This window comes from Oncorhynchus gorbuscha, linkage group LG13 (genome assembly GCF_021184085.1).
Source record: "Oncorhynchus gorbuscha isolate QuinsamMale2020 ecotype Even-year linkage group LG13, OgorEven_v1.0, whole genome shotgun sequence".
Classification (NCBI taxonomy): Eukaryota; Metazoa; Chordata; class Actinopteri; order Salmoniformes; family Salmonidae; genus Oncorhynchus; species Oncorhynchus gorbuscha.
In genome coordinates this window covers 87,519,230-87,535,532 of record NC_060185.1, presented here as the reverse complement: position 1 = coordinate 87,535,532, position 16,303 = coordinate 87,519,230, and the positions used below count along the sequence as shown (strand labels likewise).

The following is a 16,303-nucleotide window of genomic DNA, read 5'->3' as shown; positions in this document are numbered from 1 at the left end:
TATTATGGCAAGAACAACTCAAATAAGCAAAGAGAAATGACAGTGCATCATTACTTTAGACATGATGGTCAGTCAATACGGAAAACTTCAAGAACTTTGAACATTTTTTCAAGTGCAGTCGGTTACTTTATGATTCCATATGTGTTATTTCATAGTTTTGATGTGTTCACTATTATTTTACAATGTAGAAAACAGTAAAAATAAAGAAAAACCCTTGAATGAGTAGGTGTCCAAACTTTTGACTGGTACCTACCTACCTACCTACCTACCTACCTACCTACCTACCTACCTACCTACCTACCTACCTACCTACCTACCTACCTACCTAGAGAAAAGGGTTCCAAAGGGGTTCTTCGGCTGTTCCCATAGCATAACCCTTTTTTGGTTCCAGGGGTAACCCCTTTTTGGCTCCACGCATAACCCTTTTGGGTTCCATGTTGAACCCTCTGGGAATCATACATGGAACCAAAAAGGGTTCTACCTGGAACCAAAAATGGTTCTCCAAAGGATTCTCCTATGGGGACAGTCAAAGAACAATTTTAGGTTCTAGATAGAACACTTTTTCTAAGAGTGTACCTATCGACCGCTGTTCATTTATTGGAGGAGGGAAACAGAGGGGGGAGGGAGAGAGAGTGGAGGGGAGGAGATACAGGAGGTTGTTAGTCTAAAGATCAGGGGCCATACGTATCAAGTATCTCAGGGTATGAGTGCTGATTTGTTCCACAGACCTCACCACCAGACATGACCCAGAGTGAGGGAGAGGTGATTTCTCTCTTAACCTCCTACACCTGTTCTCTCTACCCTCCCCTGCTGTCTTTCAGTGCTGGACGACCAATCAAGCTTCAGTAAGAACACTCAGCTGGACAGTTCTTCGATCCACTGACTCTCAGCTGACTGACTGAACCATGATGGACGCCTGTATACCTCCCCTCCCCCTTCTCCTCCTCCCCCTCTACTTCCCTACTCTTTGTCTCCCCCTCTCCTCCCCCTGCTCTCCTCCCACTCCTCTTCCTTCCTTTCTTTGTGCGTGTGCGTGTGCGTGTGTGTGTGTGTGTGTGTGTGTGTGTGTGTGTGTGTGTGTGTGTGTGTGTGTGTGTGTGTGTGTGTGTGTGTGTGTGTGTGTGTGTGTGTGTGTGTGTATGCGCATGTGTGTATGGGTGTATGTGTGTGGTGGGTATGAGTGTGAATGTGTGTATGTGTGTGTGCTGACCTTAGGCAGTCTCTCCTGGTCTCCTGGATGTCTGGGGATGACTTTCTGTAACCTCTGGAAGCCGTAATCTATAGTGGGCTCATTCAACGCTGCGGAGAGAGGAAGAGAGAGAGAGAGAGAGAGAGAGAGAGAGAGAGAGAGAGAGAGAGAGAGAGAGAGAGAGAGAGAGAGATGGTAATATCACTCTGAGAACACTAACAGAACTCATAGTGATGGTAATTGAATAAGCTAAGCTTTAACATGCATATTTAAACATAAGAGTATGAACAGAGCAGACCAAGGCTGGAATTATCCCTCTGAACCTTTCTCCCACTTTCTCTTTCCCCACTTTCCCATTCTCCCACTTTCTCTTTCCCCACCTTCTCTTTCCCATCCCCTGCAGTCTCTCTCTCTCAGTCTCTCATTTTCTCTCTTTCAAGCTCCTTCTCTTCTATTCTCTATTCCTCTATTCTCTATTCCTCCATTCTTCATTCCTCAATTCTCTATTTTTCTATTCTTCTATTCTCTATTCTTCTGTTATTTGTTCTATTCTCTATCCCTCTGTTCCTCTATTCTTCTATTCTCTATTCTTCTATTCTCTATTCCTCTCTTCTCTATTCCTCTATTCTCTATTCATCTATTTCTCAATTCTATATTTTTCTGTTCTCTATCCCTTTGTTCCTCTATTCTCTGTTTCTCTATTCTCTATTTCTCTTTCCTCCATTTTCTATTTCTCTATTATCTATTCCTCAATTCTCTATTCCTTTATTCTCTATTCCTTTATTCTATATTCCTCTATTCTCTATTCCTCTATGATTCTATTCTCTATTCCTTTATTCTATATTCCTCTATTCTCTATTCCTTTATTCTATATTCCTCTATTCTCTATTCCTCTATTCTATATTCCTTTATTCTATATTCCTCTATTCCTCTATTATTCTATTCTCTATTCCTTTATTCTCTATTCCTCTATTCTCTATTCCTCTATCCTCTATTCTATATTCCTCTATTCTCTATTCCTTTATTCTATATTCCTCTATTCTCTATTCCTTTATTCTATATTCCTCTATTCTCTATTCCTTTATTCTATATTCCTCTATTCTCTAGCCAGAGGAAACTCTCATACAGTAGAAAACCCACCGATAAAAGCAGCCGCAGGAGAAACAGAACAGACCAGCAGCTGATTGTCCTCAGAGAAGAAAACCTTATGAAGTATGTGTGTGAACAGTCTCCGTGAGTGTGTCTCTCTCTGCTTGCCGTCTGTTGGCTCCGTAGGCCCCAGCCAGGGTGTTTCCTGGGGGTGTAAGCACAGCTCGCCTCCCATCTGAGGAGACAGCTTGACCCACTGGCCCCCAGAAACAAGCATGCCACTGGAGAGACAGTGGACAAACTGTGGTCCTGCTACTGTAGGCCTGCCAGGTTCTTTATGATAGACCCCCAGACAGAAAACACACACCACAGATGTACAATGAAGTGTGGATAATCTCTATCATTCTCTCTTTCTCTCTCTACTGTATATATCATTCTTTCTTTCTCTCCATCTCTTTCTTTCTTTCTTTCTTTCTTTCTTTCATTCTTTCTTTCATTCTTTCTTTCATTCTTTTTCCTGTCTGTCTGTCTGTCTGTCTGTCTGTCTGTCTGTCTGTCTGTCTGTCTGTCTGTCTGTCTGTCTGTCTGTCTGTCTGTCTGTCTGTCTGTCTGTCTGTCTGTCTGTCTGTCTGTCTGTCTGTCTGTCTGTCTGTCTGTCTGTCTGTCTGTCTGTCTGTCTGTCTTTCCCCTTCTCCCTCTCTTTTTGCTGTTTCCATTTAATACAATGTTTTGGACAGAGAGAAGGAAAAATAAGTGAAGAGAGAGGTTGACCACGGCAAATGGGAGACTGGAGAGATTGAGAAAAGAGGGAGATGAGAAAGAGATTATGTCAGACAGTGAAATGTCAGTACAGGCAGCTGGTAAATATATGAATCAAAACAATGAGAAGATCTCATCTTCAATTATTACAGAGGAATAACAGTTGACATAATTTAGTCTTCTCTGACCCCTTTAAGCCTTAACTAGGATTCAGACCTGGATTAGTCCTGCGTAGGGCTGTGGAGGTCATGACATTTTGTCAGCCGGTGATTGTCAAGCAAATAACGGCCAGTCTCACGGTAATTGACCGTTAATTAACATAAACACATTTAGCAACTCCTGGCTTCCACACACAGCCTACCAGCCGTTGATGCAGACCTTTGGAACATCTACATAAAACATATATATAATAAACCCATGCAATACACCCTACACCAGTGGTTCCCAAACTTTTTATAGTCTCGTACCCCTTCAAACATTCAACCTCCAGCTGCGTAGCCCCTCTAGCACCAAGGTTTACTCTGTTTTTTCATCATTATAAGCCTAGCACGTGTGAGTTTTCACAACCTGGCTCGTGGGAAGTGACAAAGAGCTCTTATAGGAACAGGGCACAAATACTAATATAATAATAATCAATAATGTTTCTCTTTATTTAACCATCTTACATATAAACCCTTATTTGTTCATCGAAAATTGTGAATAACTCACCACAGGTTAATGAGAAGGGTGTGCTTGAAAGGATGCACATAACTCTGCAATGTTGAGTTGTATTGGAGAGAGTCTCAGTCTTAAATCATTTCCCACACAGTCTGTGCCTGTATTTGGTTTTCATGCTAGTGAGGGCCGAGAATCCACTCTCACATAGGTACTTGGTTGCAAAGGGCATCCATGTCTTAACAACGCGATTTTCCAAGGCAGGATACTCTGAGCGCAGCCCAATCACATTTTTATTTGCCGTCTTGCTCACATTGAGGGAGAGGTTGTTGGCCTGGCATCACACTTCCAGGTCTCTGACCTCCTCCCTATAGACTGTTTCATCGTTGTCGGTGATCAGGCCTACCACTGTTGTGTCATCAGCAAACTTAATGATGGTGGTGTTGGAGTCGTGTTTGGCCACGCAGCAGTGGGTGAACATGGACAATAATCTGAGTTGTCCTTATGTTCATTCTATAGCTAGAGGACTCCTTATATCTCCATGAGTGTGAAGTATCATTGTTTTGTCTTTATCTGTTCTAGTGCTTTCGTTTTGCTAGCTTGGGCCATCTGCTTTAAGTGGTGCCTTTGGAACTACCAATCTGCAGTCAAGAACGTAGAGTTCATCTCAGCCTATGTTGCCCTTCCGTCCCTAGACTTATTGGATCTGACGGAGACATGGATCACCCCAGAGAACACTGTTACTCCAGCTCTTCTTTCTTCATCTGACTATGTTTTCTCTCATAGTCCAAGATCATCTGGTTGTCATGTGGTGGCACAGGTTTACTCTTTTCTCCTAAATGGAGATTTTCTCTTTTCTCCCTCTCTCACCTGTCCATCTCAATTTAATTCCATGCTTTCACTGTCACTTGTCCACTCAAGCTTAACATTATTGTAATCTATCGTCCACCAGGTGCCCTTGGAGAGTTCCTCAATGAGCTTGACACCTTGATAAGCTAATTTCCTGATGATGGCTCACCGCTCTTCGCACCTGGCAACTTCAACCTCCCGACGTCTGTTTCGATTAATTTATTCCCAACTCACTCTTTCCCCTCCTTGCCTATTTGGACCTCACCCTTTCCCGATCCCCTCCAACTGACAAGGTAGGCAATACGCTTGACCTCATCTTTACAAGAGGCTGCTCGCATACTAATCTCACTGCAACATCGCCCCCCCCAGATCTCTGATCACTACTTTGTTTCCTTTTCTGTCTCCCATTCATCCCAAACCTAACCACCCAGCCCCTACCCAGATGGTCATGCGCCATCGCAATCTTCACTCTCTCTCTCCCACTACTCTCTCCTCTTCCATCCTATCATCTCTCTCTTCTGCTAAATTCTTCTCCCTCCTGTCTCCTGATTCTGCCTCTTTGACCCTACTCTCCTCCCTTTATGCATCCTATGACTCGGACTGTCCCCTTACCTCCCGGCCGGTTCGGCCCTCCCCTCCTGCTCCGTGGCCGAGTGACTCATTGTGAGCTTACAGAACAGGGCTGTGGGCAGCTGAGTGACTCATTGTGAGTTTACAGAACAGGGCTGTGGGCAGCTGAGTGACTCATTGTGAGCTTACAGAACAGGACTGTGGGCAGCTGAGTGACTCATTGTGAGCTTACAGAACAGGACTGTGGGCAGCTGAGTGACTCATTGTGAGCTTACAGAACAGGGCTGCGGGCAGCTGAGTGACTCATTGTGAGTTTACAGAACAGGGCTGCGGGCAGCTGAGTGACTCATTGTGAGTTTACAGAACAGGGCTGCGGGCAGCTGAGTGACTCATTGTGAGTTTACAAAACAGGGCTGCGGGCAGCTGAGTGACTCATTGTGAGCTTACAGAACACGGCTGTGGGCAGCTGAGTGACTCATTGTGAGATAACAGAACAGGGCTGTGGGCAGCTGAGTGACTCATTGTGAGCTTACAGAACAGGGCTGTGGGCAGCTGAGTGACTCATTGTGAGCTTACAGAACACGGCTGTGGGCAGCTGAGTGACTCATTGTGAGCTTACAGAACAGGGCTGTGGGCAGCTGAGTGACTCATTGTGAGCTTACAGAACAGGACTGTGGGCAGCTGAGCAAAATTGGAGGAAAACTAAACATCCGGAGGATCTATCATCCTTTCACTCCCTCTTTTCCACCTTATCTGTATCTGCTGCTAAAGCCACTTTCTATCCCTCTAGATGTCAAGCTTCTGCCTCTAATCATAGGAAACTCTTTTCCACCTTCCCCTCCCTACTTAATCCTCCAACCCTTCCCCTCCCTCCTCCCTCTCTGCGGACTACTTTGTCAACCACTTTGGTTGACGACGTCTGCTACTCATTCACTCAGCCTATTAATTCCACTGGTCTCACTCACACAGAACTACCCTATGCCCTGACCTCGTTCCTCCTCTCCACCCTTTCAGGGCTGGGCTGGTCTCACCCACACAGAACTACCCTATGCCCTGACCTCGTTCCTCCTCTCCACCCTTTCAGGGCTGGGCTGGTCTCACCCACACAGAACTACCCTATGCCCTGACCTCGTTCCTCCTCTCCACCCTTTCAGGGCTGGGCTGGTCTCACTCACACAGAACTACCCTATGCCCTGACCTCGTTCCTCCTCTCCACCCTTTCAGGGCTGGGCTGGTCTCACCCACACAGAACTACCCTATGCCCTGACCTCGTTCCTCCTCTCCACCCGTTCAGGGCTGGGCTGGTCTCAGGGTATGCACACACTTGGATTGCATTTGACTTGGCAGGCCGCTCCTACCAGGTGACGTGGAGAGGATCTTTGTCTGCACCACATACTCTCACTACTGGTGTCTCCCAGGGCTTGATTCTAGGACCTCTCACTCTGCTCCGTCATTTCTCCACATGGTCTCTCCTATCATTCCTAGGCGGATGACAATCAACTTCTGTAGCTCAGTTGGTAGAGCATGGCGCTTGTAACGCCAGGGTAGTGGGTTCGATCCCCGGGACCACCCATACGTAGAATGTATGCACACATGACTGTAAGTCGCTTTGGATAAAAGCGTCTGCTAAATGGCATATATAACTACTTTTCTCCTTCCCCCCTTCTGACAGTCAGGTACTGACAAGCATCTCTGCGTGCCTGGCATAGATCTCCACTTGGATGTTGGCCCACCACCTCAAGCTCAACCTCGACAAGATGGAAGTGCTCTATCTCCCAACAAAGGCCTGCCAGCTCATAGACCTCTTCATCACGGTTGGCAACTCCACAGCGTCGCCCTCCATAGAGTGCAAAGAATCTTGGCGTGACCCTAGACAACACCCTGTCGTTCTTTGCAAACATCAACGTGACCCGATCCTCCAGGTTCATGCTCTACAACATCTGTAGAATATGACCCTGCCTCACACAGGAAGCAGCGCAGGTCCTAATCCAGGCATTTGTCCTCTCCTGTCTGGACTACTGCAACTCGCTATTGGCTGAGCTCCCTGGTTGTACCATCAAACACCTGAAACTTATTCACAAAGCAGCAGCCTGCCTGGTTTTCAACTTTCCCAAGTTCTCTCATGTCACCTCGCTCCTTCTCACACTCCACTGGCTTCCAGTCGAAGCTCGTATCCACTTCAAGACTACGGTGCTTACCTATGGAACAGCAAGAGGAACCAACCTGTTCTGCCACCTCATGTCTCTTGGCCCTCCCACCCCTACGAGAGGGCAGCTCCCGTTCAGCCCAGTCCAAGCTCTTCTCTGTCCTGACATGCCAATGTTGGAACCATCTTCCCCCCCGAAGCTAGGACAACAAAGTCCCTACCCATCTTCCGAAAAACATCTGAACCCCTACCTCAGTATCAATCCTCCTCATCACTACGACCCCCCCACCCACCCCCCTAAAAATTATATATAAAAAATAACACTTAACCAGCACTTGCACTTGACCAACCCCTTCTAGCTCTGACTCTACTGATAGCTGCATTATTGAGGAAAAATGTACTTCATATGCCTGTAAAATGTGGTTGACCCACCTAGCTACTTTAAGATGAATGCACTAACTGTAAGTCACTCTGGATAAGAGCGTCTGCTAAATGACTAAATGTAAAATGTAAATGTTAGGCCCTGATCTGGCTGTGCCATATGCCTGTGGGCTACACAAGTTTCATTTAGCAGACAAGATTTGCTTAGAATTACGTGGCATTATTTTTATATGATTTTATAGTATGAAGAATAGTATGAACATAGCTGAATAATGTATAAAGGATGTTTTCTCCAATAGATTTGAGGGAGTGAACACATGCAGCTGTTCTGTGTTGAGCGGTTAACAAAGAAACAGGTCCTCCTATATGCTTCATTAAAGGTTATTTATGCAACTTTACCTGTTCTACAAGCGTTGGGCTGGATGTTTTGATTTTAAATACATTCTAAAGCTGCAAGATGCCTCTCTAATGATGATTTGAAAAATGTTGTATGAAAGGCATGAACTCTGCTTTGTTTTCTTTGTGCAGGCTGTACACACTCCATCAGTCTCTCATTCACAATTTGACAAGCACTTAATGCCTCTGATAATCCGGCTGCATCCACTTTGTGTGACTGTAATGCCCCTAAATAAATCCAGGCCTTTTGCGGCCAGTGGCTGTTGTGCCCTTGGACTGAGTATAATAATTATAATTCCCTTCTCCCGGTTGCGTGCTGAAACATGCCTCACTCACATGGCTCTCCGTGAAAGGCTACAAGAGAAGACAGACACATTGGGGACACAACTGCGCACGTTCTTATCCAATTCCAAGGCACATATTTAACATATTGGATGAACTGTCCACATATACTTTTCGTCATTCAACAACATGAGTAGGTCTACCGAACAGCAAAAGCACTAGCCAATGTCAATCTACTATCCCCCATAGTACAAAGTGATTGTTCCTGTCTCTGTGTAGTTAAATAATAATATATGCCATTTAGCGGACGCTTTTATCCAAAGCGACTTACAGTCATGTGTGCATACATTCTACGTATGGGTGGTCCCGGGAATCGAACCCACTACCCTGGCGTTACAAGCGCCATGCTCTACCAACTGAGCTACAGAAGGACAGGCTGTATAGGTTCTCGTTCCGTTTTTTTTTTGTATATTTCTAAGTTATTTCATGTATTGTCTTTTCGTCATTAAAGAACATGAGTAACCTCCACGCTGCATTTTGGTCCGACTCTCCTTCGTCAAACGAACGCCGTTACACAAAGGTTTACCTATCATATTCGGTGCAAGAAATGAATATTCCAAATACAGTCTGGGACAGTTGTGGGATGTGCTAGATCCCAAATGAATACAACCACTAAAAACTAAAAAACTGTTTAAGCAATTAGCCTGATGCAACAGATGAGAACATTCACATTCACATTGATAAGCTATTTCTTCACATTATAAGTGCAGCAGCAATGCACACAGCTAGGCTCTATACCCATTGTAAAGTGGTTTACTGTGCTTTATTTTAAGACGTGATTTGGCCACTTTAGTTGTGATACAAACCTTATCAAAACATATAGACCTATGGGCTAGGCTACAAGAGATGTGCCACTATGATTAGAAAAAGTCACACAAATTCATTCACAAGTGATAATGTATTATACACAAGTGATAATGTACTATTCACAAGTGATACCATATAATTTACAAGTGATAATATATATATATATATATATATATATATATATATATATATATATATTTAACTATTATTTATATAGGCAAGTCAGTTAAGAACAAATTAGTATTCACAAGTGATAATATATCATTCACAAGTAATAATGTATCATTCACAAGTAATAATGTATCATTCACAAGTGATAGGTTAATATTGTCACCCATCAGACTATTCTTGATTTAATCTTGTCTTTACATATTGTAACGTGTGCGCTGAGAGTCGGGAAGCAAGTTCAGGGAGTGAATGCTTTAATAAATACGTTAACATAATACCGAACAAGAAAACACAAACAACGCACAGACATGACACTGGAACAGAAACAATAACGCCTGGGGAAGGAACCAAAGGGAGAGAGATATAAAGGAAAGGAACCAAAGGGAGAGAGATATAAAGGAAAGGAACCAAAGGGAGAGAGATATAAAGGAACCAAAGGGAGAGACATATAAAGGAACCAAAGGGAGAGAGATATAAAGGAAAGGAACCAAAGGGAGAGACATATAAAGGAAAGGAACCAAAGGGAGAGAGATATAAAGGAAAGGAACCAAAGGGAGAGACATATAAAGGAAAGGAACCAAAGGGAGAGAGATATAAAGGAAAGGAACCAAAGGGAGAGACATATAAAGGAAAGGAACCAAAGGGAGAGAGATATAAAGGAAAGGAACCAAAGGGAGAGAGATATAAAGGAACCAAAGGGAGAGAGATATAAAGGAACCAAAGGGAGAGAGATATAAAGGAACCAAAGGGAGAGAGATATAAAGGAACCAAAGGGAGAGACATATAAAGGAAAGGAACCAAAGGGAGAGACATATAAAGGAAAGGAACCAAAGGGAGAGAGATATAAAGGAAAGGAACCAAAGGGAGAGACATATAAAGGAAAGGAACCAAAGGGAGAGAGATATAAAGGAAAGGAACCAAAGGGAGAGAGATATAAAGGAAAGGAACCAAAGGGAGAGAGATATAAAGAGAAGGAACCAAAGGGAGAGAGATATAAAGGAACCAAAGGGAGAGAGATATAAAGGAACCAAAGGGAGAGAGATATAAAGGAACCAAAGGGAGAGAGATATAAAGGAAAGGAACCAAAGGGAGAGAGATATAAAGGAAAGGAACCAAAGGGAGAGAGATATAAAGGAAAGGAACCAAAGGGAGAGAGATATAAAGAGAAGGAACCAAAGGGAGAGAGATATAAAGGAAAGGAACCAAAGGGAGAGAGATATAAAGAGAAGGAACCAAAGGGAGAGAGATATAAAGGAAAGGAACCAAAGGGAGAGAGATATAAAGGAAAGGAACCAAAGGGAGAGAGATATAAAGAGAAGGAACCAAAGGGAGAGAGATATAAAGGAAAGGAACCAAAGGGAGAGAGATATAAAGGAAAGGAACCAAAGGGAGAGAGATATAAAGAGAAGGAACCAAAGGGAGAGAGATATAAAGAGAAGGAACCAAAGGGAGAGAGATATAAAGGAAAGGAACCAAAGGGAGAGAGATATAAAGAGAAGGAACCAAAGGGAGAGAGATATAAAGAGAAGGAACCAAAGGGAGAGAGATATAAAGAGAAGGAACCAAAGGGAGAGAGATATAAAGGAAAGGAACCAAAGGGAGAGAGATATAAAGAGAAGGAACCAAAGGGAGAGAGATATAAAGGAAAGGAACCAAAGGGAGAGAGATATAAAGGAAAGGAACCAAAGGGAGAGACATATAAAGAGAAGGTAATCATGGAGGTGATGGAGCCCAGGTGTGTCTGATGACGCGCTAGTGTGCATAACGATGGTGACAGGTGTGCACCATAACGAGCAGACTGGTGACCAAGAGACCGGAGAGGGCCACACGTGACACATATACTAAAGGGGCAGCGGAAAAATACATGTCATCTATTCACAAGCGAAAGGAGGATGCTTTTCACGTGGTTCATTTTCATGCCAGCCAGGTACACCTGTTATAAAGAGAAGCAATGTGCTTAATATTAGGAAAGTTAATAGAGGCCATCACTCTGTTTTCTCACGCAATTGCCAAGCCTATATAAATGTTACGCAGCAGGAACTCATGGGCTCTCGTGATTAGATCAAGTGTTTGAATCCGTTGTAGAATACATTTGCATTGATGTCAGAGTGATTAGAGGGACAATAGAGTCCTGAGTGCCAGGCAGTTAGCAGGTTCGGTAGGCTACCTAGACCATCAGCAGCATCAGAGCTTGGAGAAGCCTAATTACTGTGACCGCCGGTGTGGTGGTAATACGGTCACCGTAAAAACCTATATTCCTGCATGCTTATTACACTAACCGGCTGAGGGGCTATGGTTTTTCAGAAGATATTAAATGTTAGTAAAGTCAGGAGCCTTTTAGAAATGAACAACTACGTAGTCTCTTTCTCTCTCTGTGTGTGTGTGTGTGTGTGTGTGTGTGTGTGTGTGTGTGTGTGTGTGTGTGTGTGTGTGTGTGTGTGTGTGTGTGTGTGTGTGTGTGTGTGTGTGTGTGTGTGTGTGTGTGTGTGTGTGTGTGTGTGTGTGCGAGTGTGTGCGAGTGTGTGCGAGTGTGTGCGAGTGTGTGCGAGAGTTTGTGCGTGTGTGTGTGTGTATGCGTGTGAAAAAGAGCAAGAGAGAGAGAGAGAGGGCAAGATAGAGATAAAGTGAATCATAAATAAATCACATCACAAAACTACTAAATCAAAACCAGTAAAACATACCTACATTAATACATCATAAACTTTAGAATCAGAAACTGTCGGAATTGACCTCCCAATCACCTCGATCAGCTCCATCATCAGGATCAATACTCATGGGAGTTTCATAAAGTCACACCACCATCCACAGGACTAGAGGGTAGGAGATGTCTTTGAGTTAGGGAGGGACGGAGGAGAGCTGGAGGGGGGAAGGGGGTTGGTAGGAGGAAGAGGAAGAAGAGGGGAGGAGGAATGGGAGGAAGATGATGGGAGGAGAAGGGGAAGAGGAGGAGGAGGGAAGGATGGGAGGAGGAGGGGAGGAGGGTATGAGGAGGAGGATGGATGAGGTCAGACAGCCAGTAATCTATCTCCCTGTAGTATGAATCACGAACAAGAACACTTAACCTCCTGTAAGAGCATTTGTTCCACCTCTGATAATCTCATCTCTCTCTCTCTCTCTCTCTCTCTCTCTCAGACCTATAAAATATCACTTGTTTTTTTTTATACAGGAAAGCCTGTCTATTGAATTTGAGAATTTTACCAATTAATGTAAGTAAATATGACATTTCACTATGATAATACCAAAAGTTCAACTAATCTAGGATTTAAGATTACAGTAAAATTACTAGTCCCATCATAAAAGCGCAAAATGAAAAATCCTATAATCAACATAAATCAAATACTGATCTTGAGGGTAGATTAGAATGAGGCGTTCCACCATCTGTACATTCCAATTCCTTCCTACCATTCCATTTAGCAGGAAGGAGGAGAGAGGGCTTAAACCCTACATCTAATTTGAATATCCCCTTAATATGGAGTTTCTAAAGCAACTGTGACTGGCTGTAGATACTGTATCTGAGAGTAAACTGAGTGTGTGTGAGAAAGAATGCTCCCCATCTCTACCAGAGTTTTAATCAACAGTAGCTCAATAAAGGACTGAATTAGAGAGAGTAATAGACATCCTCGCTACTTCACTCTACTGTTATTGTGTGTGTGTGTGTGTGTTTGTGTGAGACAGAGAGAGTGAGAGAGAGTGCGAGAGAGAAAGAGCGCGAGAGAGGGACAGACCACTTCTGGGAAAATTGGAAAACACTAAACAAATAACAGGAAGAGTTATCTATCCAAAATGGAGATGGATGGGTAAACCACTTTTCCAAGCTTTTTGGCTCTATAACAAAGAACATGCAGCAAAAACATATACATGATCAAATACAAATCTTATTATCAACTATTAAAGGCTGCCAGAACCCACTGGATTCTCCAATTACAGTGAATAAACTACAAGACAAAATACAAACCCTCCAACCCAAAAAGGCCTGTGGTGTTAATGGTATCCTCAATGAAATGATAGAATATACAGACTACAAATTCCAATTGGCTATTTTTAAACTCTTTAACATCATCTTTAGCTCTGGCATCTTCCCCAATATTTGGGACCAAGGACTGATCACCCCAATCCACAAAAGTGGAGACAAATTTGACACCGATAACTACTGTGGGATATGCATCAACAGCAACCTGGGAAAATCCACTGCATTATCATTAACAGTAGACTCGTACATTTCCTCAGTGAAAACAATGTACTGAGCAAATGTCAAATTGGCTTTTTACCAAATTGCCGTACAACAGACATGTATACACCCTGCACACCCTAATCGACAAACAAACAAAACAAAGGCAAAGTATTCTCATGTTTTGTTGATTTCAAAAAGCTTCTGACTCAATTTGGCATGAAGGTTTGCTCTACAAATTGATAGAAAGTGGTGTTTGGGGAAAAACAAATGACATAAAATCCATGTACACAAACAAGTGTGCAGTTAGAATTGGCAAAAACACACACATTTCTTTCCAAAGGGGTGGGGTGAGACAGGGATGCAGGTTAAGCCCCACACTAGAACAGTCTGCAACACCAGGCCTCACCATATAGAATCCGAAGTCAAATGTCTATTGTTTGCTGATGATCTGTTGCTTCTGCCCCCAATCAAGGAGGGCCTACAGCAGTACCTAGATCTTATGCACAAATGATGTGTCACGCCTTGGTCATTGTATCTTGTGTTTTTGTTATATGTTTGGGTAGGCCAGGGTGTGACATGGGTTTATATGTTGTATTTCGTATTGGGGTTGTATTAATTAGGAGTGTGTATTAGAAGGGGTGTGTCTAGTTAGGCTTGGCTGCCTGAGGCGATTCCTAATTGGAGTCAGCTGATTCTAGTTGTCTTGGATAGGGAACCGTATGTAGGTAGCTTGAGTGCGAGTTGTATTTTGTGGGTGATTGTACCTGTCTCTGTGTTAGTCACCAGATAGGCTGTAATTAGTTTCACTCGTTTGTTGTTTTTGTATTTTCAGTTATTTTCATGTACCGCATATTCTTCATTAAAAGTCATGAGTAACCTACACGCTGCATTTCGGTCTGACTCTCTTCAAACAACAGACGAAATTCAATACATGATGTCAGACCTGGGCCCTGACAGTTAATCTAAGTAAGACAAAAATAATGGTGTTCCAAAAAAGGTCCAGTCACCAGGACCACAAATACAAATTCCATCTAGACACTGTTGCCCTAGAGCACAAAAAAACTATACATACCTCGGTCTAAACATCAGCGCCACAGGTAACTTCCACAAAGCTGTGAACGATTTGTGAGACAAGGCAAGCGACTTCTATGCCATTAAAAGGAACATAAAATTCGACATACCAATTAGGATCTGCCTAAAAATACTTGAATCAGTTATAGAACCCATTGCTCTTTACAGTTGTGAGGTCTGGGGTCCGTTCACCAACCTATAATTCACATAATGGGACAAACTTCAAATTGAGACTCTGCATGCAGAATTCTGCAAAAACATCCTCTGTGTACAATGTCAAACACCAAATAATGCATGCAGAGCAGAATATGGCTGATACACGCTAATTATAAAAATGCAGAAAAGAGACGTTAAGTTCTACAACCACCTAAAAGGAAGCGATTCACAAACCTCCCACAACAAAGCCATCAATCTACAGAGAAATAAACCTGGAGAAGAGTCCCCTAAGCAAGCTGGTCCTGGGGCTCTGTTCACAAACAGACCCCACAGAGCCCCAGGACAACAGCACAATTAGACCCAACCAAATCATGAGAAAACACAAATATACAGTACCAGTCAAGAGTTTGAACACACTTACTTATTCAAGGACTTGTCTTTATTTTTTTTACGATTTTCAACATGGTAGAAAAATAGTGAAGACTTCAAAACTATACAATAACACATGGAATGATTTAGTAAACAAAAAAATGGTAACAAATGAAAATTATTTTATATTTGTAATTTTTCAGAGTAGTCACCCTTTGCCTTGATGACAGCTTTGCACACTCTTGTCATTCTCTCAACCAGCTTCATGAGGTAGTCACCTGGAATGCATTTGAATTAACAGGTGTCACGGTTTTCATATGGTGAAGGAGAGTCAGACCAAACTGCAGCGTGTATATTGCGATCCATGTTTAATCAAACAACGTAAACACGAATAAACACAAACACTACAAAACAATAAACGAAACGAAAACCGAAAACATCCTATACTTGTGTCAACTAACACAGCACAAGGACATCAAGACACTCAGGACAATCACCCACAATACAACCAAAGAATATGGCTGCCTAAATATGGTTCCCAATCAGAGACAACGATAAACACCTGCCTCTGATTGAGAACCACTTCAGACAGCCATTGACTAACCTAGAACACCCCACTAAGCTACAATCCCACTATCTACACACCACATACAAAAACCCATGTCACACCTTGGCCTGACCAAATACATGAAGAAAAACACAAAATACTACGACCAGGGCGTGTCAAGGTGTGCCATGTTAAAAGTAAACTTTTTTCCCTATTGAGTCAATCATTTCTGTTGTGACAAGGTAGGGGTATAAGAAATATAGCCCTATTTGGTAAAATACCAAGTTCATATTATGGCAGGAACAGTTCAAATAAGTAAAGAGAAATGACAGTCCATCACTACTTTAAGATAATAAGGTCTGTCAATACGGAACATTTCAAGAACAAGCGCAGTCACAAAAACCATCAAGCGCTATGATGAAACTGGCTCTCATGAGGACCGCCACAGGAAAAGAAGACCTAGAGTTACCTCTACTGCAGAGGATAAGTTCATTAGAGTTCACTGCACCTCAGATCATAACAAATCTAATTGTATTTGTCGCATACACATGGTTAGCAGATGTTAATGGTCACATACACATGGTTAGCAGATGTTAATGGTCACATACACATGGTTAGCAGATGTTAATGGTCACATAC

General features: G+C 42.9%; 1 protein-coding gene across 3 annotated transcripts in view; it reads right to left on the bottom strand.

The window, feature by feature from the left end:
* Window positions 1-16,303, bottom strand: part of LOC123994172 (transcription factor COE1-A-like) — a 150,666-nt gene that overhangs the window by 19,210 nt on the left and 115,153 nt on the right. For all 3 annotated transcript variants that reach the window (XM_046296699.1, XM_046296700.1, XM_046296698.1), the window contains exon 11: window positions 1,211-1,299. In XM_046296699.1, coding sequence (XP_046152655.1) covers window positions 1,211-1,299 — 89 coding nt within the window. The remainder of the gene's footprint in view (window positions 1-1,210; window positions 1,300-16,303) is intronic.